The sequence below is a fragment of the Centroberyx gerrardi genome, chromosome 8, assembly GCF_048128805.1.
Source record: "Centroberyx gerrardi isolate f3 chromosome 8, fCenGer3.hap1.cur.20231027, whole genome shotgun sequence".
NCBI lineage: Eukaryota > Metazoa > Chordata > Actinopteri > Beryciformes > Berycidae > Centroberyx > Centroberyx gerrardi.
In genome coordinates, this window is record NC_136004.1 from 17,535,710 (window position 1) to 17,558,884 (window position 23,175).

The following is a 23,175-nucleotide window of genomic DNA, read 5'->3' on the forward strand; positions in this document are numbered from 1 at the left end:
TGTGCCGAGCTTTGTGAATGTGTGTGTGTGCAGTGTGTGTGTGTGTTTCCGGAAGGAAGGGGAAGCGAAGGAGGAGAGGAGAAAGCAGTTGCAAGAGGGAGTGCCTGCCTTGCTCCCCTTATCATTGTGTGTGTGAGCAGTGTGTGTGTATCTATGTGTGTGTGTTTGTGTGTGCACGCTGCAATGCTGAATAAGGAAAGTCGCTGCCTCCACCCCCCCCTCCGTGGGATTATGTAGCGGGGGGATTATGTAGCGGCCCAGGGCAGTGTTGCGTCTCAGGGAGCGTGGAGTGGCATCAGGCCTGCAGAGAGTGGGATGAAGGGCCGGGGCTGCTGGGAGCCAGGGACGGTCCGCTCCTTCTGCAACTCGGGCTGCCTGAGTAAACTCAACCAGGGTCAGTATAGCCATGGCTTCGGCTTCGGCTACAGCACAGGAGCAGGGAGCTTTCACACTCCTCTTCTTCTGTCCCAGGAGCAAACCCTCCTCATCCTGCCATCTCCTCCACATCGTATGTCTGAGAGGTTGTCATCACGTCTCCATCGGTCTTCCTCTGTCTGTCATCTGTCATCTGTCGCCATGGCCGCTCCGGTCTCTGTAGCCTCCTTCTACATCACAGCGCTCATACTGTAGAAGGAGCAGTCTGTCCTCCCTGTCGCTCTCCTTGCTGCATGCAATCCCTTTCCCTCCCTCTCCTCTTTGTCCCGTGCTGCTCTCTCCCTCAGACTCATTTCCTCTCTTTGCTTTGCGCCTGCTCCACCTTGCATTTGCATATGGATGAGTCGGAGCCTGCCAGGCCTAAGTGTTCTGTTAGCGAACCTGTGTATTTGCCGTATGTGTACCTGTGTATGCATGCTGTGTGTGTGCAGAGTTCATTGCATCGTTGGAAATGTTAAAATGCAACATCCTGTGTATTCCAGAGTCCTAGACCTGTCTTTGAGTGCTGCTGTGTGAGGACAGGACAAGCTTTACTTAATCATTTTTAGAATCAAGTAGGGTAATGAGGTGCCAGTAACTAAGGACCACAAATTTAAAGGATTTTTGCACTATCCATTTGTAAGCAATACTAGGCTATATAACATGTTGACCAAATGTTGAACGATTTGTTGTGTTAATACAGAACAAATCAATATTCTGTTACTGCTTCAGGCAGCCTAATAGCATTATATACAATGTAGTATACATGGTCTGCATATGATTATGTTGCTACTACTGGAGGAACAATTGAAAGACGTGTTAGCCATCACATTTCCCCCTCTCTGTCTCCGACCATCCCTTTCTCCATCTTTCCACCCCTCTAACTTCATCCATCCTTTTCTTTCCCATGGCAGAGTTAGAGAATGCTGAGTGGAAGAACAGCTGGGTTCTCCTGCCCTGGGCTTTCTGTCTGCTCACTTCGCCTGTCTGTTCACTGAAATGGCTTTGGCATAGCTAGTATAGGCCAGATTGTATTAGGACTCATCATAGTTTATATACACACTCTCCTGAATATAGATTGCGGTTAAAAAAAGTTATTATATATATATTGTGGTGAAGTTATTCTACCCAGGACAAGAGTTAAAGTCAGTCATCATAACCACTGCACCAAAGCCCTGGACAATACAGATGCTTCACTGAAGAAAAAATTGGGCAAGCTGTTGTTTCCTCATCATGTCACACAATCCCAAAACAAATTTTAATTTTAATTGATTCCTTTTTTTTTTTAACTGTGATGATGTGTGAGCATATATAATATTAAGAAATATAGCTGCAAGCGGCTGTTAGTGGGTCCAAACCTATGGGGCAAATGATTTGACACTGACAATATAAGCTTGATCATTTTGGAAAAGTTCTACAGCTCAAACATAGAACATTTAAGTGACATTTTATTGGCCAAAATGTAAAGTTGCTTGTTATAGCACCACCAATAGTGAGTTCTTATGGATAGTATGGCCTATCTAATTGGAGATGAAAATGCTTGGTAGCTAGCTAATGCTAGCTTGCTGAGGTTTTATGAATTTGGGTTGTTATTGCTGCTGTCAGGTGAATATGTTTGATTAGGATTACGCTGTCTGAAGCTAGTATTTAGCTAGTAGTTGGTGCATGAATATCATAAATTACTAATTAATTGTTTTAAAGTATCACGTTGGTGTGTTCATGCGTGTGTGTGTGTGTGTGTGTGTGTGTGTTAGCTAAACAGCTTCTACCTCAAAATTGCTACACACAACCAAATTATCTCAACTTTGATTATTGCGCATCAAAGCCGTGCAGTACTTTGCAGATTTGCACTTGTTTTTATTCTCATACTGTACTTCAGTCATGAGACAGACATGTTGGAAAAGAATGAATGTTTTTCTCCCTGCCACTCTGTAATGGCTGTCAGCATTGTTGCTTTGATTTACAGGAACCAAGGCACCTGTCAACAGACCCTGCTCCTCTCACAGCCTGAACAGTTCTGTATGTGCATGTCAATGAGGCTGGCTTGTATGTGTGTGAGCATGCAAGTGTGAGAGTGCGTTCAGGTATGCTTATCACTCTTGTATACCTGCCTCTGAATTAAAAAACCTCCTGAGCACTCTGCCTTTCCAAGACGGAAAATGTTCACCACTTTCATTTTTACATATAGGCTACATTAGCCAGCCAATGCAGAAACCACTGCAGACTGTTTCAGATGGTAGACAGTGTGCTTGCTTCCCATTTTGTCTTGTGATTCATTGTCTCTGTACAGCAGCAAACTGGTTTTTATTCCTCCAATAATTTCCTGGAAATCCTGTCACAGTGACCAGGCTCCTTCAGGGTGCTCAGTTAGTATTGTGAGGTTGTAGGCTAATTAACGACCTGAACCTTCAGACTCTGGGAGGTATGCAGCAGGCAAGAGCCGTTTTCCTCTCACAAACCACCAGACAGCCTCTGTGCATCAGTTGGGAATTTATCTATAAAATTTGCACAGCATACCAGAATGTAAAGCTACAGTTTAGCAGTCAGCAGATTGATTATTTTTTTGCCTTGCATAGCAAGTTAAACAATGCACTGTTACTGAATTAAAACGCATTGCTTGGTTGCTACAGTATGCTGCTAATGTTTTCTTTTGTCTGTATGCTTCCTGAGAGTGTTCGATACACTGCCAGAGCTTTACTGCAGAGCTTTGGGGACAGTGATGGGTTGCACTGCACAGTTCCTCATTTGCTTGTGGAGAGCTGAGCACTGTGTTACTGGGTTTAACCTGCCGTCTCCTCCATTTGTCTCCTGGTGATGTATCTCTGGGGAGGCGTGGAGCCAGTTAGCAATTACTGGCCAGGATTACAGTCCCTTCCCCTGGGGCGCAGGACACACACTCACTCTTCATCTAGCCTATTCTTTCTGCTCTTCTCACTACACTCCTCATCTATTCCCTTTCTCTAACTCACTCCATCAACCCACTCACTCGCTCTCATCTCCCTGTCTCTTCTGTTTTCTGTCAGTGCAGTGACGAGTCTGGTACACTTTGCCAACCACAGGTATAAACTGTCTCTGTGCTGAAAATAACCTGGTCTCCGGATCGCATGGGTATGCATTTACAAGGCACATTTCCATTCTCACACTATGTCCCCTAACATAGAGTTGGGCATGGAATACAAAAATCATGGTGAGGTGATTTGAAATGTTACCATGGGTGGTGATTCTTACTTGGGATGTGTCTGAACAGTTGATCATAATCAGCTTTCAAATTGGGATGGTCATTCATTAATTTTCTTTACCCGCTTATTGTTTTCTAAGGTTCCTATCCCAGCATATATTGGGCCCAAGGCAGGGAAGCACCCAGTAGAGTTCATGTTCAATCGCAACGCCAACACAGATAGACAATCACTCATGTTCACACCTATGAGCAGTTTAGAGTCTCCAGTCCACTTGACTTGCATGTGGTTGGAATGCTAGAGGAAACCGGAGCACCCGCAGGAAACACACCCGAACAGGTGGAGGACATGCAAACCCCACACAACCCCCACTCTTCTGAGGCAGCAGTGCACTAGCCACTGAGCTGTTGATGTGTATTTTTAATTTCTTCTCTTTACAAGCTGATCTTTTAGCTGGAATTGCTAATCTTTTGTTCCACAAGTGTAAGTGCACACACAGATTAGCTACACTACAAAACTAAATATTGAATTTAGACCAAACGGTAACAATGAACAGTGTGCTAATGCCTAATACTGCATGTAAATTCATGACTGATAAAAGTAAAAAAAAATACAGAATAATAAATTATTCTGTTGTAGTGGAAAAACCTGCAAGAAAATGTTTTGGATTTTTTGAAACGGCTTTAACCCTTGACAGTATTCATGCAGTTTTGTTTAGTGATCTTTTATTGCTAATATTACTGATCTCATTGTGCCTGCTATATCTATAGGGACTTGTTTCATTTCAATTGTGTGTGAACAGGTTTTTCTTGGGAGTTTTTCCTCGTCTTCTGTCTTTGGTCTATGGTTGGTGGTGCTGAGTAGGCCAGGGTCGGCTGGGCAGGTTAGGTAGGCCTGTTATGTCTTTCCAACATTTTGTGTCTTGTGCTTTGTTTGCTTGCTTGTGTTTTATTTTGTTGCATATTGTATTGCATCATTTTGTTTTGCGATTGATTGTTGACTAGTTAGATCTAGGTAGGCTCATTTGTAAAGTCCTTTGAGACATGCTTGTGATGAAGGGCTATATAAATAAAGTTGACTTAACATTAACTGCTAAATTTTTCAAGTCTCAATAAATGCAGAAAAAATAGCTCCAATCACCACTGCGTGACAACTGTGTTAATCTGAGAGTGTCTGAGCTCAAATTAAAGATAAACTCCTTTTTTTTCCAGTAATAGCAGTTGGTTCCATAATCTCAGAAATGACCCGTTCACATTATTCTGCTGTTTAGCACGCAGCATTAGGCTAAATGCCCCAGCTCTAATCGCTACTGGTCCTGGCCTTACGTAATAATAATACAAATTTTACTACTCTTTAAAGTAGATTTTTCTGAACAAAGCACAGACATGATTTGCAGAAAATGATTTTTTAAGACATGACTGTGTGACGTTAATTTGCCTCTTGAAGTCCACAGCGCCATGGTGACTGTGACATGGTAAAAAGCTGGGAAAGTGTGAAAATCATAATATCCCATTAGAAATGAAAGTATGTCAAGTAGCGTGAAATCTTGGGGGTAAAAAAAAACCTTTGAAAAAAAAATCACATCCCTGACTCTAGCTCTTTTTCTGGTCACCTTAACTTGAAGTCCCCATGTAGTGTTCATTCTGAGTAGGCCTTTCAGTATGTTTAAGTGTCATATTTAATACAGAGGGACAGTGCTTTTCTCCTGTCTATGCTTGGCTGCTCAAAGGGCATGTCTCCCTGCTACTGGATGACGTCTTGTGAGCCCCAGGCCTGGCTCCACTGATCTGACAGCATTTCCTCAGGGAGGACTGGAGAGACAGGCGCTGACAGTGGGATAGCATAGTACTGCATAACACAGCACTGCTCTCCCAATTACATTCTCCCACTGTCTCTTCTCCTGTCTGCTCTCTCACTCTGCCTCTCTTTCACTGAACACTGAGATGGACAGTATGGAAGGAGGAAAGGGCAAAGAAGCTATGCTAAGGAAGAAGATGGATGTTTGTTTAGGTGTTGGTAGGTTAGTTGGTGATGTGTTTTAAAGGGAGAGGGTTGAGCTGTTGTGGCTTCGCTCAAAAACTGTTTCATCTCGGCCCACCTGAGTCACAGATATTTGCTTGAATTATATCATCTGAGGAGGGGGGTGCAAGGAAGACATGGTGGGAAATGGAATCAATCTTGCATTTCTGTCAGTGCAGGGTGTTCTCTGAGGTGGGGGAGGGGGGGGTGGCAGTCCGCCCTTGAGGCGTGACTGGCGTGGTAATGGGCTCCCAGCCTTGCTTCGTGATGTCGACCTTGCTATGGAGAGCCATCCATCCCCATCCTTCCGTTGTCGTGAAGGAAGGAGTTGGGGATGTGAGGGGGGCGAGCTAATCGGTGACACTGATGCACAGACAGCATAGATAGGCTATTTACCAGCAGAGGCTCAGTGTAAAAGCCAATCCACCCTGCTAATCCAGGGGCTGGGAGACACTGCATGTGTTTTGCCATTGTAATGGGTTCAGCCACCAATGCTAGACACTTTATTGATGCCATATGGATCTGGCTGAGTACAACGAAACCAACAGGACAGTGCAGAAAGAACATTTGAAACAGGGTCATACTTTTCATTCTAGAAGATTCAGTCCTACAGCTTTGTGTCCTGGCTTCTCCATGTAGCTGTAGGCTGTCTACAGAGGATAGCCATCAGCTGAAGTGTTTGCTGAAACAAGTTATGAGTTGCCAGAATGCGGAGACTGTTCTGGAGGTTTCGGAAAGGCAATTAGTTCTGCAGACATCCTGCTGTAAGCGGAGTCTCTTCTAAACAAATATGCCTCGGTGCATGTGACGGTTTATTTTTAAGTGGCATTGCTTGGAGCTGCTGAACTCATTGGCAGAATGAGGGTGAATAATAAGAGCAAGGCTTCTCTGCAGTGTTCCAGAGCAATTATGTCTTTGCTTAGCCATTTACTTTAGTTTACCTTTAAACCCCCTTTCCTCTCACATAACACAAGAAAAGAAAATATCTACTGTACTTGAGCACATCCAGTGATATTTAAAATCTGTTTAATGCAGTCAATAGGAGAAGAGTCAGATACAACAGCCTTATGCTGCCAAGGCCAATTGTTTCTTCCTTCTAACAGCACCCTGCACATCCTAACATTACTCCAAATCTCTGTAATTTCACCCCCTGTAATGTGGATGTTGAGGCTAAGCTTCAGGGTAGAAAATAGCTCAGTGGTGACCTTGCCATTTCATAACCTTGTTTTTCCACCAGGATAGATAAAAGTCTCATGTTTTTGCTCAGTTTCACAGTGGGGGTTACTACGGGTCAGTCTCCTATGTTTGTTTATTTGTTCGTCCATCTATCACATGCAATATCTCAGACAGCACTGACCAGATTTTAAAGAAACTTGGGGGCATGATGCATCGTACCACTGCTTTCTGACATTTTCAAATTTATACTGACTAGCCCATGGGGGGCGCTGCATTGTTCGTCCACGTGTCATGTACGATATCTCAGAAAACACTGAATGGATTTTGAGGAAACGAATGGTGCATCTCACCACTGTGTTCTTGCATTTTCAGAATTACACTGATTGGCCCAAGGGTCATATCCAGCACCACAGGTTCAAATGATATGAAATTTGATGTACATATCCAGATATCCTTGCTGTACAAATGTGTCTCCAAGACAAGTGTATGGCATGTTGGATTTTCCACTATTTTCAGTTGCTTTCAGTTGTTTTCCCCCTGAGGCTTTTTCATATATTTACTGCGATTGGTGACTGCATGATTTGTTCAATCAACCAATATGGGTCACAAAGAAAACACTATCAGACAATGCAAATAGACCTACAAAATTATTAGATTAGTTCATCACAGACTTGGCACTTTTTCACATTCGTATAACTTGTTACTGATTGGCTCAAAGGAGAACAGCATCATTCTTAGGGGGGCTGACATGTTTACTGCTGCCTTGTTTTATCTGGAGGAATTTCAGTTACGCCACTCACCAGCTAACTGTCCTGTTTTAGGCTGCAGAGTTTCCCACAGTCATGCTTCATCAATTTAAGGCTCATTATTTTATTATCCTCTCTCTCTGTCTCTCTCTTTACGTGCTCTCTGGCTTTCTCGCCCTTCCTCTTTCGCTCTCTCTTGCCTTGCGCTGTGGCTGCTATTCTCTCTAGACTCTGGTCAACTCTCTGACTATACCGCTGTCAGCTTTTTCAGTTTTTGTACCTTCCATTCTCTGCAGTGACTTTACTGAATTTCAGTGTAATTCAATTCCTAGTCTATTGCTGGCTGGTGATGGGTGGATGGGGTGGGTCATTCTCTGATCCTGGCACTCTCTAGTTTCAATTGGTGCGGCACGGCTGCTGGGTTGACCTTTGGCTGGACTGTTTTGTTTTTGTCTTTCTCCTCCACTGGCCAGACAGTTGTGTCTCTCTGAAAGCCTATTCAACATGTTCACGCATTACCTCACGGGCTAGAGCTCAGCGGCTCTGTGTGTGCTGCTTCTTCCCGGCTGGTCTGTGGTCACCTTTGGGTGAAAATGGATGCCCAGGAATACAGACATGGTGAGAGATGCCTTTTCTTTCCTTATCCTTCTCCCTTTATCCACCCTCCCCTCCCTTCTTTCTCCCCTCCCTCTCCTTGGCCCTCTCTCTTTTTACATGGCAGGACTTGCCCCGCTATACAGGACCAATAAATGTGAGGCTACTTGACAAGTTTCTTATCTTGTTTCTTTTATCTTAAGCTACTTGATAGTGCAGTGCCATGTGTTACATGTGTTGAAAGCTTGTTTGTGTGTTTGTCATTTTGTTACACACCTTGTGGAAAAGAGTGGCTATTCCTGTTTCCATCTAGTACTTTTCTGTCATATCTTTGTTTTTGGTCTTGGGTCTGTTGATGCTGTCATGGTTGCTTTGACTTGTTTTTAGTTGAGGATTGAGCCAGGTGTCAAAATATTTTAACATATCAGTACCATACCAATTAACATTCATATTAAATGAAATCCAAAATTTTTGAAAAGCTTCAAAATGGTAGATTCTTACAATAAGACTAAAGCTTTCTTCTGGTTATCATGTATATTTACTGATTAAATAAATTGGTCTGAATCGATGTCAAAAAGCAAAAAGTATCATTTGTGAACTGGTATCAAATTTGAAGTCTATAAATATACCCACCACTAGTTAAGGATTAGCTGACTGAGTGTCAGTCTTCGATATCAGGTTGTGGTAAAAGGCTCCAGATGACCAGTCCTTTTCTGGGACTGAATCTTTTTCTTGGTCAAATTTTCAAATGATTGACACATTAAGACATGCAGATGCTGTCTCTGCACCTATGCCACTTAATAAGTGGAAATTGAGGTAGCACAGAACTAGTGCCTCTTTGTCTTGTTGTTTTGCCTGTGCAGCTGAGATCCATGTTAAACTCACATGGTATAAACAGTCTGGACAGAGGTGATAGTCACTTCCACTGTGAGGTCAGAGCAGGCTGCCATGTTCTTGGGACTGTGTGTTGCCTCTCACAAGGAATGTGACAGCCTGCCCTACCAGCTACAATCAGACCTTTTCAATGTGACATAACATGGCATACTCTGCAAAGTCGGCATGCTGGGTTGTGGAAGACAGAATAAATAACATCGCTTTCTACACATTAGAACATTAGGGGGTCAGCAGGATGGTTTAGTGGTTAGAGAGACATCCTCTCTGCACACTGACCTCCCTGTGGCGAAAAGAGAATTTCCCTACAGGAATCAATAAAGTATCATTATTATTATTAGAAGTAGATGTTGTAATATTGCTTTATTAAGGGTTTGTCAACCCTCTGGCTGGGTTGTTGGGAGGTTACTTGCTTTTCAACATGCCAAAAGTCCCAGGAACAAGGGCTCCAGTGTTGAAGCTGGTTCCATGTTCCCACCTCAGGTTTTAACTTATCCCAGTATGGAAGTCACATGGGCTTGTTTCTTAACTCTAGTTTTTTTTTTGCTACAATAAAACCTTCATAAAATTGACTTATTCTTCTAGTAAGCATCATGTGTTGTATGTTGTACTCAGTCAGCATAGTGTGTATAATCCTCAAACCACATCCACTGGGCCAGCAAACACATAGCCATTTTGTCATTGTTGGAATGAGATGAGAAAGTCATGCAGAATCAATTTGATCCACTTTCATCCTGAAAATCAGAAGTTCCTGCCTTTTTTTTTATAATTTGTTTCCTTCATGAATTTTGCCATCTTAAAGGACAGAGGACATAGTATTAATAATGAATTATTGTAATAATTGTAATATTTAACAAAATCTCTCTCTGAACATGTCATAGCTATATGTTGCCCTTAGGTGACATTTTATATGCATGATTGTTTGAACTTTCAAGATGTCATAAAGGTCATTGAACTGTTAAATCCCTCCAAACTTAAAGGATTTGCCATAGCACCTATCTGTTTCTGGACCTGGACCTGCCCAGTGGTGTATTTCTGTCTTTCTGTGTGTGTGTGTGTGTGTGTGTGTGTGTGTGTGTGTGTAACCTAGGACAGACACTGCCGTGCTGTTCTCGTATGTTCTGTATGACCCTGAGTAACCTCTCTTTGGTGACATCATAGGGAAGGGCAGCTGCTACAGCAAAGGCCTATGGCTGTGGAAGAGCAAGAGCTGTCCTTACTCAAATGCCCTGATACAGCTTACATTTACACTTGCTTTGCTTCCCAAGGGCTTCTCCAGTCAGAGCAATCATACTACAGTTTTTAGTGTGTTGCTGTCTCATGGGCGTTTTTGTGTGTGTCAAAGGAAACCATCTGTAAAATCAAACTAACAGCTGCCCAGTTAACACTTATTTCATCAGTGGAACTAATCGCTGATCACAGTTTGTTTGTCTCTGTGACCAAGTAATTTGTGTGTTTATCTATCATTTGCTGACAGTTGTGCTCTTTTTAATGGATGACACTTTACTAAAACATAGCAGCTAGTCAGCAACAGATTAGAGCAAGCTGCTGGCTGCCCATCTGTATCGATTTAACGCTACACTTGTTGTGACTCCCAGCTCACTGTCCTCCATTTGATGTGTCTGTAATGAGTCATTCGTGATGGAGGGTGACAGCAGGGGTCACTGGGCCATGGAGGGGTTGGATTATTGATTGCCGTGGTAGCCTGGGAAGCCAACCCATGTCTTGAGGAAAAAAATCGATACAATGAAAATGGGTGTGTGTGCATATGTCGCCCGTGGGTCTTTGGACATGCCATCCAACAGCTTTGCAATTAAACATGCTATGTGGAATTGCAAAAGGACGATTCCAAATATCTTTATAAAGTATATTAATATCTTACTAATGAAATATTCACTATTATAAATGTAGTAAATATTTAGTCTTTTTTCCCTCCACCCCCACGGCAAGTATCAGTCTGTGTGACCTCTGACCTCTCCCTTCCAGATGACTCGGGGGACGAGGAGCCGGCGTCCCAGTCGGACCGCAGCGAGATTCAGGGCACCCTGAAGACGCTGGTCAGCAAGCTCGATGACCTCAGCACGTGCAACGACCTGATCGCCAAGCACGGGGCGGCCCTGCAGCGTTCGCTGAGTGAACTCGAGGGTCTGAGAGTCCCGGTGGAGGGAGGGGAGAAGATCAAGGCAGTCAACGAGCGAGCCACCCTCTTCCGCATCACTTCCAATGCTATGATCAATGTAAGTAGTCAGCCGGGGACAGACGAGGCTACAAGGCCCGACCCCGCTGAACAGCGACCAGAGAGTGTCTTGCATCCTGCGTGCTTCGGCATGATCGATGTGACAGGAATGCGAGTCATCTGTAATGCCCTGGTTAGTGAGTGATGAGAGATGAGATCACTTCACAGCGTGGCAAGTTAAACCACTACAGGGCTAGACTGATGTCAGCGTGATTATCATTATTGTGACGAATACAGACATGCAGTCATTCACGGCTCCTTACCAGCTACATTTATCAAAACACAACAACAAACACAGAAACATGACCAGGTTTTCAACCACCGTCACGTCACACGGTGTTGGATCTGGTTACTAGGATCAGAAGAGGAAGTACTCTACTGTATTTGGCTCTGTTCCATTCTCCTCAATGGCAAATTCCATTGGCTTTACAGTATGGTAGTAGTGGACAAGAGTTCAGGGAGAGTTGAGGTGCGAAGGAGTGATACTAGATATGATTGGTGGTGGGGGGAGACAGGAATAGCCCCTACCCCCCCCTCTCATACCTCAAACCCTAGACCCTCCCAGCCTGGTGAGGAATGTCAGACCCTGCTGGACGACTATTAGACAGACAGACCTGCTCTGACTGAAGCCAGACATTACCCAGACAAGCGTACAAAGGTTTGTCTATCTACCTACTGCTCTGGTTGGCTTTGATGTGTTGACGGCTTTGTTTTTTTTTCCTGGGGTCAGAGAATGTTTATTTTGGCTGTAATGCATGTCTGATACTTGAGGCTGTTCCAGCTACATGTTTGGTTATTGGGAGTAGACTGACTTGGACTGACTCAGTGTAGGCCGTTGGGTTGCAAGAACTTTGACCTTTTGATTTGGCTTGAAATTAGGCAGTGCCCCTAATATATTGTTAAGAATGTGCTAATACTTGCTTGATAAGAGCATTGAGCTACAGGATTATGACAAGAAAACACAATGCAATCTGTCTGCAGTACTGTAGATTGCATTTAAATTATGGGATTGGCCGTACCTCAAAATGATGAGCTTTTTGTTTCTCGTTTCTCATTCTTTTTTTGATTAATTGGTTGGGGAAATTGAAACGTATTGGACAAGCAATAAAACAGCCCTTCTTGGATCACCTATCATTAAAATGCCATTAGGTTTGGCCAGAATGGGCCTCTAATGAGAGAGACTGAGGGGAAGCGCTGCCACAAACTCGCTATAGTAGTTTTTGGTCTTGTAAATGGTTCTGTGAGAGTAACAGAGGATATGGGCACTTGGCTTTCTGCATCTGTGGATTCAGCCGCTGTAAAGTAATTTACTTTGTACTAATAGTGTAACTGTAGTCTGTATGTGCTGGTCCCAAAGAAGCATGGGAATAAATGTTAGGAGGGAGTGAAGGAGAAAGGAGGGGTTGAGGGAAAATGGGGGAGGGAGTCAGTAACGTCAAGGCACAACTGCATGCGCTCATTTAGTGCTGATATAACTCCTCACGTGTGCCATCAGTTGCCTGAGTTTGTGTGTTTGTGTGTGTGTGTTTTATATGGTACGTTTGTATGGTTTGATCGTATGAAACCTTGCTTTTTAATTTCACACTTTGCCAACCCTGCGCATTGTGCAGCAGGACATTTAATTTGACACTGACAGCTGTTATGCCAGCCTTGATTTACATATCGACTCCACATGGCCAGGATCGCTTAACCTGGTTCAGACGTGATATTCCCCCACAGGAAGTCACAAGCAGTCTGTGTTTGTACAGGAGACTCAGCAGAAAAAAAGTGGAACCGTCCTGCTTTTTTTAAGTCCATGTTCAGTTTCATATCATGCTTATGTCTGAGGAAGTGGTCCGCAACGTCACGTGCACTTTAACTTTTAAATTGAGGCTCAGACCCTGACATTTAGGATACTTCCTATATGACTGCTGGAGGTAAGAGATTGTGCATTTAGTTACTTCTAGTTATTTCACTGTCAAGTATTTTGTGAGATTTCCACATGATGTGAAATGGAATTTTTAATTATCTGATATTCTGTGGAAATTTGGGGGTTAGGGTTAGTTAACATTAGTTTATTGGTTTATTGGATAGGATCCCCATTAGCTGCTGCGTAAACAGCCGCTATTCTTCCTGGGGTCCACAAGTGTACTGTAGGGTTGATATTTCAGTATCAAAGTACAACGATACTACACCCTTACCATACCTGTGACGCCTGATTCTGAGATATTGTAGTATCATACTGTAAATATCATCAGAAGTCTTGGTCCATACAGATCAGCATCTTGTGTAAGTAGCAGTAAACTGAGCGTACATGCATCTCTTTAGCCAAATGTTAAAGAGTATAATGACTTTACAAATTTAGACAATCTGGCCAGCCAAATCGTTCGTTTGATTGGCCTTCAGTACATAAGTTTGCTCTAAACTTTGAATGGAAGTTTTCAATATTCTTTGGTGTGGTATCATGATTCTTCTTCAAGTTAAATTATAGTATAGTGTCAAACCTACTGCATTGTTCTCAGAAGGAGCTGAACTCTTTAATTTTCATTTAGGATGTCAGACAGCTGTTGTTGGTTTTTTTTAGACTGTTATGATATTAAATCATGACTGGGCATTCTGCCATTTCCAATGAAGCTGCAAATGCTGTAAAAATCCTCTCAAAAAGCACAGCTATGGTGATTGAATGACTGCATTGTGTTGTCGATATCACCAGACACCTAGCAATCACTCTCTGTTTGCTGAGGAGAAGGAAATCACACCTCTAGACCTAGATGTGCAATGATCAGTGAATGATAATAGCAACTGAATGTGCTGTCTGAAAGCTTGATGTTATTGTACAATAACAATCATGCAATAGCAATCTTATATTGTAGCTTTACTTATTTGTCAGTTTCCCCAGTGTCTGTTTTGGCCAGGTATGGGATTGCAATGCACTATTTCAATTTAATACAGCGATATATTGCAATTTACTATTTATTTTTTATTTTATTTTATTGAAAGGCTCAAATGATACGCATTATGGTAAAATGCATATTTTTGAGTAAAAAGCCATGAATTTAATTACTTGATGAAATTCAGGACATAACAGCCTTTTTCATTTAATAGATCATCATAATGTGATCTTTTGGAAATAGACTTGACATTTTAATGAAAATAGTTCAAATACTCGGTGCCAGTGAATTAATGTAATATTGTGTGTGTTGGGTTGGGGTGGGGGGTAAAAAGCACTTTTTCAAGAGATCGATATCCTCTTCTCTGGAAGCAGATCAGGGAACAGGTCAGCGTTACCACGTCCTTGTTTCTCTTCCTGCTGCCTGAAGGCGATACATCCTGTCTGTAAGAGATAGAGATTATTTGAGCTCTGTGACACACACGCCCCCCAGCTTGCTGACTTCAGCCAGAACCGTGTCCAAGTGGTTTCAGTCAAATATCAACAGCCCCTATGGCGCTTGCACCAAAGAGGCTTTTAACTTGCAAATGCTGAAAGCATGCACTGACTGGATCATGTGTGATCTCGCGACACACTGCCTGTTCCACCCATTTGGGGAATAATTAACAAGCCCCCTCAAAATGCAACAAAAATACTGGATTGCAAAACAGCAGTTTAAAAATAATTATTGAAAAAAACCTTATTCTGGAAGCTCACTTGCTGACAGCTCACTGACTGTCACAAGCATATTTCATCATGCATGGTGTCAACTGTCAAGTGTGTGATTTAGGTTCATTGACCTTTGAGGCTGTCAGACATATGATGCAATGCCAACAAATGCTGACATGTATATTAGATCTAATGTAACCTCTTTGTTTCAGCAGTAATGGGAACTCATAGTGCGTTTTACAATGATGCCCCCTCTTGACAGGAACCTAGTCTTCTGCAATCAAGGGCTAATCTGTAGCTCATCGTTCCACTGATGCTGTATTTGTTAACTTACAGTGTGCTCCAAGGCATCATGCAGTATACACATTCAACACAGCATGGAGACCTAGTAAAAGCCACGGAGATGACTAATTGACATAATGATGATTGCTTGAAACAGTAGCGATGAATTGCCTTGATTACAATGATTGATACTTATGTAATTTAATCTCTCTCCACCTCTGGTCCCATCCCAATATTCTCTCTCTCATCTTGGTGTCAGCTGGAGCTTATTCAGGGACATTAGATCATCACCTCCTGATTTTTTTTCATAGAATAGGCCTATTATCTGGAGACTTGGACATTAATAAAAATATGAACCTAGTGACGATGAAAGGATTTTTTGTCTTATTTGAAGAAAGAAACAGTCTTAGCATAGAAGGATTTACACAACAGGGACCAAGAGGAGTCACTCTTCTATCGAAATCCACAGGCAATATTGTAGAGTTGACTTTTATTATAAAGCACTGAATAGAGTAAAACTCTCTGCACTGTATTTGATGTCCAAGCTTAGTATTTCTAGGTTCCTAAGTCTCAGTTGATACAGTTATAGTAAGTGCTAGGAAACTTGCACACTATGAGGAATTACGAACAACAGATTTCTTTTGCATGATGTAAGTCCATTGTATTCCAAAGTGCAAGTGTGTATTGTAGAAATTAAATTTTCAATGTGTCTGTGTGTCTGCATGTGTTCCCCCAGGCGTGTCGAGACTTCCTGGACCTAGCGGAGACTCACAGTCGGAGATGGCAGCGGGCGCTGCAGTATGAGCGAGAGCAGCGCACCCACCTGGAGGAGACCATTGAGCAGCTAGCCAAGCAGCATAACAGCCTGGAGAGAGCGTGGAGAGAAGCCCCCACGCTCGCTGCCATTACTCCCAGTGCCCCCACCGCCAACAAGGGTGAGACTTGCTGTCGTGTGCACCTAACTCCTGTAGTCTCCTGCCTCTGTCTGGACCGTCCTCTAAATGTTCACAGTCATGTGTGACCAGCCTGACGTCCAACATTACAGACATTCCTGATCTTAGGAAACAGGGAGGAAATAGGAGATACAAGCCGTGTCAGAAGGTTTACAATTAGATTATCGTTGTAAAAAAGTGGCTTGATGGAAAAACATTTCTCAGCCTTATTTTGGGTTTATGGCATGGATGTAGTAGAGGGTAAATCCACATTATCTCATTTTACTCACCTTTTTATTATTTATTGGCATAGAGTTTACCCAGCTGAGATTAATCTCTGACATAAATTAATAGCACACATCATAGTAAGTAGTATCAAACTGATGTAGGCTATAGAATAGGCAAAAAAGGCAAATTACAAAATATTTAAAAAAAATACATATATATGATCGATTTTTGTTTATATTGGTGGTTGTTTGCCTTATAATGATTTCACTGACTGAAAGTAATAGTTTACCCACCTTTTCATTTAACATAAATCAGTTGTCATGGGATAGTACTATAATGTTGTCCTATAAGGATTTCTCACTCCTCTGTTGGAAGAGTTATAGACAAACTGGATCATTGAATATTGAATATTGGGTATTTGACATGAGAACGTTACACAGAGGAACTCATATCATTTGGGTTAGTTAGCCAACAGGAACATTGCCCATTTAACTAAGCTGATTATTCCTTGATTAATCACCATGGGTATGTGATTATCCACTGTTCTCCATTTAACCCTGTACAATACAAACAAAAACCATGTGATAGTAGTGCTAGTGTTGCGTGCTGTGAATAATATAATGTGTGTCTCCTGACAGAAGGGAGTGAGAGGCCACTCAAAGAGGAGGCGAGTGATGAAGATGAGGATACTGAGTATTTTGATGCCATGGAGGACTCCCCTGCTTTTATCACAGTGACCGCCACCGAGAACACACAGCACAGGTCAGTCTGGCACACTGATCCTATTCATATAACTCTGAAATCAACATCTTGAGGCCAAAGTGAGTATTCAACAGAACCCATATAACCAGGGGGTCATAGTCTCATCAATTATCTATTATCTGTTTTTTAAAAAGAATGGGCAATACACTCTTGCTGGTACATACTTTAGGTCCAATAATACAGACTTTACTGATCTTAGTGAGAAAATGGGCAGTCCACTCTCTTTAGTATTTGTTTTTTACTGAGACAGTAGGAAAGCTGAAAGGGAGACACAGGTGAGATCTGATCCTGGGTCAGCAAAGGCACAAGTGTGACCACTATAAACCATTTTTGCACTCTAGTCTTTTTCATGATAGTGAATATGACCACACACACACACACACACACATACACGTCCCTCTTGTCAGTTTTTGTCAGATGTGCTCACCCTGTGTTGTTATTATAGTATATTATTATTATAGTATAATAATAGCTCAAGGTGCTGGTCCCTGGTCTGGTTTCCTGCAGGAGAGTAAAATAATTTCTGTTTTTGTTCTCATTCTTTCAACACCTTTATTATTGCATATTTGTTTGCTGCATTACAATCAGCCTTTTGCTGTCAGTTCCACCCTATTTTTGCAGAGCACCTGCTGTCTTGCTTTTCTTTTTCAAGTCTTGAGCAGCGTGTCTCCACGTCTTAGATTAGTGTTTTCTCTCTCATCATCATTCTAGCTCAGCTCTTTCAACATATCTCTCAAACCCAATAGCAACAAACCCAAACGATACAATATCTCAAACCCCAAAAACCTGAGGCAACAAATCTGTATGTATGTCCAGTGCTTATTGTAGAAACCATTTTCATTCTGTTCCAGGCGTTCTCAAAGTAACTTGAGTGGCGCGAGCGGAGGCCATCCCAATGACTGGAACCAGGATGACCATGTAAGTGTCTGTTCCTCCTAACAGCTTTGACTGGTACGACTAACATCTTTGAACACGGCTGCCTTTCATGGTCTCACTATAGATTCATCCATGCTGCCGGAGAGCTCACAGCTCATTCATTTATTTATATACTCGCCTTCAGTTGCTGTTTTCAAGCCTCTTGCCAATCTCACAAACACCCCTTCCTCCAGTCCTTTTCTCCCATGCCCACACACACACACACACACACACACAGCCTTTGTCTTCCCTGTGGTGCCAAAGATGCACAGCTGCTCCCTGCATCATTCCTCTAGATCCTAATTACCAGTCAAACATCTGCTCTTCTCTCCTCTCCTCTTCTCTCCTCTCCTCTCTCTTTTGCTCTCACTCTGTCTCTCTTGCTTTCTCTGTCTCTTTCTCTTCTCTCTCACACTCATCTGTTTCTTCTGTTCCTTCTCCTTCTGTTTCTCACTTCCTCCTTCATTCATCCTCTTGCTCTGTCACTCTGTCACTACTTGGTGATATGCTGAAATCTTGCCAAGCTGTCTATGAAGTTGAAAGTTTTTCACAATATTGTATGATTTATTTACAAATGCTCATGCTCACTCCTACACCCCAACCCTCACCCTCCTCAATCTCAGGTGTCTCCGAGCTGTAATGATCTGTCAGGGAAGGAGCTGCAGCCCCGCAGACAGCGGCGGACCCATATCCCAGAGAAGCCCAACTACTCCCTCAATTTGTGGAGTATCATGAAGAACTGTATCGGCAAGGAGCTCTCCAAAATTCCCATGCCCGTAAGTGTGTGTGGCATGGTCCTCGTTCTGTCCCAGCCATACAGTGTGCTTATGGGTTAAGATAAATCTCCGTAAATGAGATTTGTTTGGTGCAATGGACAAAACCTGAATGATGCCACTTGAGACATGCACCTTCTCTGTGTCCCATTCAGGTAAACTTCAACGAGCCTCTGTCGATGCTGCAGCGTCTCACAGAAGACCTGGAGTATCATGAGCTTCTGGACAAGGCAGCGCGCTGCGACTCCTCCCTGGAGCAGATGTGCCTGGTAGCTGCCTTCTCCATCTCCTCTTACTCCACCACGGTCCACCGGACCGCCAAGCCCTTCAACCCCCTGCTGGGCGAGACCTACGAGCTGGATCGCCTGGAGGAGTTTGGCTACCGCTCGCTGTGTGAGCAGGTAACAGCCTACTGGACACTGTTCTCCACACAAGGTTTTGAACATGGTTTATGGTTCTGTGAAACAATCCTCAATGTTGTGTGACCTTTACCTTTCGCCCATCCTTCCTCTCAGGTGAGCCATCACCCCCCTGCAGCGGCACATCATGTGATTTCCCAACGAGGCTGGACCCTGTGGCAGGAAATCACCATAGCCAGCAAGTTCCGTGGCAAATACCTCTCCATAATGCCTCTGGGTGAGACATTCAATATTCTCCTGGACAGCAAACAAACTATTTGTGTAAATAAAGGTTCCACCATGCTAATTGAACAGATACACCCGGCAGACTTAAGTTTGGTGATCCTCCACATCCCACTTGAGAGTAGTAAACCACAGGGCTCCCTCCCTCCCACACAATCTAAAGCCACAGAAAACAGTGTGAGAATGAATCAGGGGGATTTTATGACCCCTTGTGACACATACATAAAATATGGGTATAAAGGGAGCTCTCTATTGCACTAGAGAGCTGGGGTCTGTTGGCTCTAGATAAATGAGAGATTTGATAGATTGTCCAGTAACAGGGTGCAGTGGTATTTATCTGACCTCTCTCACTTCCTATTATATGCCTGCTGTGAGGTGATGTGGAATGGAAAAAAAGTGGAAGGCGTTTATGGTGAAATACATGTTGTGTATCATCTCAGGTTAAGTCGATCTGGAACAGGGTTAAAATGTATTGCCTGTTCACAGGGAATAAGTGTGTTAGGTGGCACTTATGTTTTTCAGCGCGCCGTAGATAAGACTGACCATGTTTACAACCAGACCTGGAGAGGAATCAAAAAAGCAAACCCACAACACAAAACATCACTTTGCTTCAGCTCCATGCAATAGCAGGTCACTAGCAAAAGCAGCTGTGAATATACTCTGTAAATGGTTGTTGGTTAGCATTCCCTCCCTATAACAGTGCTCATTCAACTTCCAATTTTCTCTTCTCTTTGTTTCCTGTCCCTATCCATTCCCAGGTGCCATTCACCTGCATTTCCACTCCAGTGGGAACCACTATGTGTGGAGGAAGGTCACCTCCACAGTGCACAACATCATCGTGGGCAAGCTGTGGATTGACCAGGTCTGTTTGCTGACACTGCTCTTTGGTAACCATTCATCCACGGCTCCAAAACCACAATTCCATCTTCATACCTCTGACTTTCTATAGTATACAGTATATTTCTTCTCTACATTCATGGTCTTGGCTGTGATGTCACATTTCAGTCCTAGATGATCCGCGTGTTTCTTGCGTTACAGTTGTGCATAATCCAGGCCAGCAGAGTAGAAGGCTGTGAAGAAGGGAATCAGAACAGAGCCTTACAGCACATGAATACGCAGCATCATGATCTCTGGGGATTTATCTTTAGCTTTGATCTCTAATAACACCCTAAAATAACAGCTTCTCCTTTCTGTGAAATGGCCCAATTATAACGAGTGGGGGGAGGGGGGGGCAAGCAGCCCATCTATCTGTCTGCATGTCTGTCTGTCTCCAGGAATGGGATTTTTTCTTTTCAGCTACTTAGCTTTTTTATACCCCCATGCAATTCCAATCAATTTCTACATTTCTACATTTTCTGTTTTCCTGTTTTTTTTCTTGTTCCTGCTCACACCCCTGCAGTCTGTCTTATCTGTCTGCCATTATGTGTATGTGTGTTTGTACAAGCTTGAAAGAGAGAGTGGAAATATTTAATTTATGAGCAGATAAACAGAGCCAAGTAGTAGAATATGGCACACTCACACACTTCTCTGCATTATCGGTCTCAGAAGCACACTGGTGTGTTGATTAAGTGGAGATCCTGGCTATAGAGTCCCATTAGATCACCAGAAGACGCTTCATAAACCAAAGTATAACAACCTATTAATATTGAATTGTCTGTAATTAAGCAATGTTTGTTGATGACTTGTTGTTCATTGTGACTGTTCAGATATGTGTGTGACTGTGATAGAACTAAGCAGAAGAAAAACACACACACACACACACACACACACACCCTACGAAATTCCTAACCCATTCCTCCAAATCACATACATCACATTCATCGTTGATCAACCAAGCCTAACCATCAATTTTGCAATTTTGTTGGTCATGATGTTAGCCATGTTTACATTTGCATATTTTTCGCTCTGTTGTCAACACAGTAAAATAGTAAGAATTAATAACTTTATTATGCTAAGGAGAAGGTTTCCCATGTATATTCATTTATCGCTTTTCTGAAAAGGGAACTTTCTCCCTCATGCCTATGCTTAAATTTCTTCAACCTCTCCCTATCCATTGAATTTACTTACATTTTTGTATTGATCTTTCTTGTGTCACCTCTTTTTACCCCCGCTCTCTTCCTGTCTTTGACACCTCTCCATTTCTTATTCTCCTCTCTCTCTCTCTCTCTCTCTCTCTCTCTCTCTCTCTCTCTCTCTCTCTCTGTGTGTGTGCAGTCAGGGGACATTGAGATTGTGAACCACAGGACCAAGGAGACCTGCCAGCTCAAGTTCTCTCCTTACAGTTATTTCTCCAGGGAAGTTCCACGCAAGGTAAATGCTTCCTCTCACTCAGTCAGCACACGCTTTGCTGACACCAGACCTTGTCATGAGCTCATACGCTGCTGGGTAGTGAGCTTGTGTGATGCTGCCTCCTGCTGGATAATACCACCAAATGTATCACACTCTCAGTGTAAGATAGAAATTCACAGTATGAGGTTACACGGCAGGGACGTTGCCACTGGATAACGATAACTTATACCAACGACCTAAAAAGTGGGACACAGTGCTGCTTTGCTTGGCACTTAATGTTAAAAGAGATGGATTTGGGGTAAGATACTGCAATGTACTGGTGTCCCATCCAGGGGGCTGTGTTTGTACATTTAAGCTGCTTCACACCACAGAAAAAGGAGATAAGCTCTCACCTATGATTCATCTAGGCTCAAAGAAGCCTGGCTTACTTTCAGTATCTTCATTCCGTATAGTATCTATTTTATAAGTCTATTTTCTCTTCCTCCCCTCCAGGTGACAGGTGTGGTGGCAGATAGCGGGGGCCAGGCCCACTACATACTGTCTGGCACGTGGGACGACAAGATAGAGAGTGCCAAGATCGTTCAGAGCAGCCGAGGGGGCAGCGGGTCAGAGGGCAAACAGAAGACCGTCTACCAGACCCTGTCCCCCAAACTACTGTGGAAGAAATATCCTCTGCCGTAAGCGCTTGTCTCCGCAGCCTCATGAGGCAGAACGTTGCAATTTATGAAACATAGTAGTGCTGATCATATAAACTAATAACAAAGCATTGTAGCATAGTACAATGGTAAATCATGTATAACACGTTTCAACATTTCCCACTCTCTGTTCAACTGTCTGCTCTTCTTCTGGCTCTCTCAGGGAGAACGCTGAGAACATGTACCACTTCTCAGCACTGGCACTGACCCTGAACGAACCGGAGGATGGAGTGGGACTGACCGACAGCCGCCTGAGACCAGACCAGCGGCTGATGGAGGCGGGGCGATGGGACGAGGCGAACTCCGAGAAACAGAGGCTAGAGGAGAAACAAAGAGCCGTGAGGAGGAGGAGGGAAGCAGAGGCCTCAGACGCTCTGGATGAAGGTATAAGATGGAGAACAAGGAAGTGTGGGGAGTGATAGACAAAGACGGACAGAGCAAAACACAGAGACATGCGCGGGTGATAAAGAAGAAAGAAGGGAGGGAAAGAGCATAGCAATAACAAGTACACATATACAGTATTTAACATTAGATGCAGGTTACAGCTGCGTGAAAAGACAGTATTACTGGGACAAAGACAAACAGCCAAGTGCAGTACAGACATACCTTGAAGCATATATATACAGTACATAGAACATTGCAGGGACACACTGTGGGTTGTTCACATTGATACTGAGTTGCAAAGCAACTGCAGATGTATGAACGAATAATAACGAAGGTTAGCTACAGTGGGTGAAAGAGAGATGCAGGGATTGAGAAGGATTTGCTAAAAGGGCCTCTATTCGGTTTCATTATTATGAATCATTTCTGAAGGTCTCTTGACCTTCGT

General features: G+C 43.1%; 1 protein-coding gene across 1 annotated transcript in view; it reads left to right on the top strand.

Annotated features, from left to right (window-relative positions):
- Nucleotides 1–23,175, top strand: part of osbp2b (oxysterol binding protein 2b) — a 52,851-nt gene that overhangs the window by 25,057 nt on the left and 4,619 nt on the right. The window contains exons 4-14 of the mRNA XM_071920906.2: nucleotides 11,003–11,253; nucleotides 15,848–16,061; nucleotides 16,910–17,033; nucleotides 17,885–17,951; nucleotides 18,572–18,724; nucleotides 18,877–19,122; nucleotides 19,237–19,357; nucleotides 20,121–20,224; nucleotides 21,577–21,672; nucleotides 22,144–22,328; nucleotides 22,510–22,730. Coding sequence (XP_071777007.1) covers nucleotides 11,003–11,253; nucleotides 15,848–16,061; nucleotides 16,910–17,033; nucleotides 17,885–17,951; nucleotides 18,572–18,724; nucleotides 18,877–19,122; nucleotides 19,237–19,357; nucleotides 20,121–20,224; nucleotides 21,577–21,672; nucleotides 22,144–22,328; nucleotides 22,510–22,730 — 1,782 coding nt within the window. The remainder of the gene's footprint in view (nucleotides 1–11,002; nucleotides 11,254–15,847; nucleotides 16,062–16,909; nucleotides 17,034–17,884; nucleotides 17,952–18,571; nucleotides 18,725–18,876; nucleotides 19,123–19,236; nucleotides 19,358–20,120; nucleotides 20,225–21,576; nucleotides 21,673–22,143; nucleotides 22,329–22,509; nucleotides 22,731–23,175) is intronic.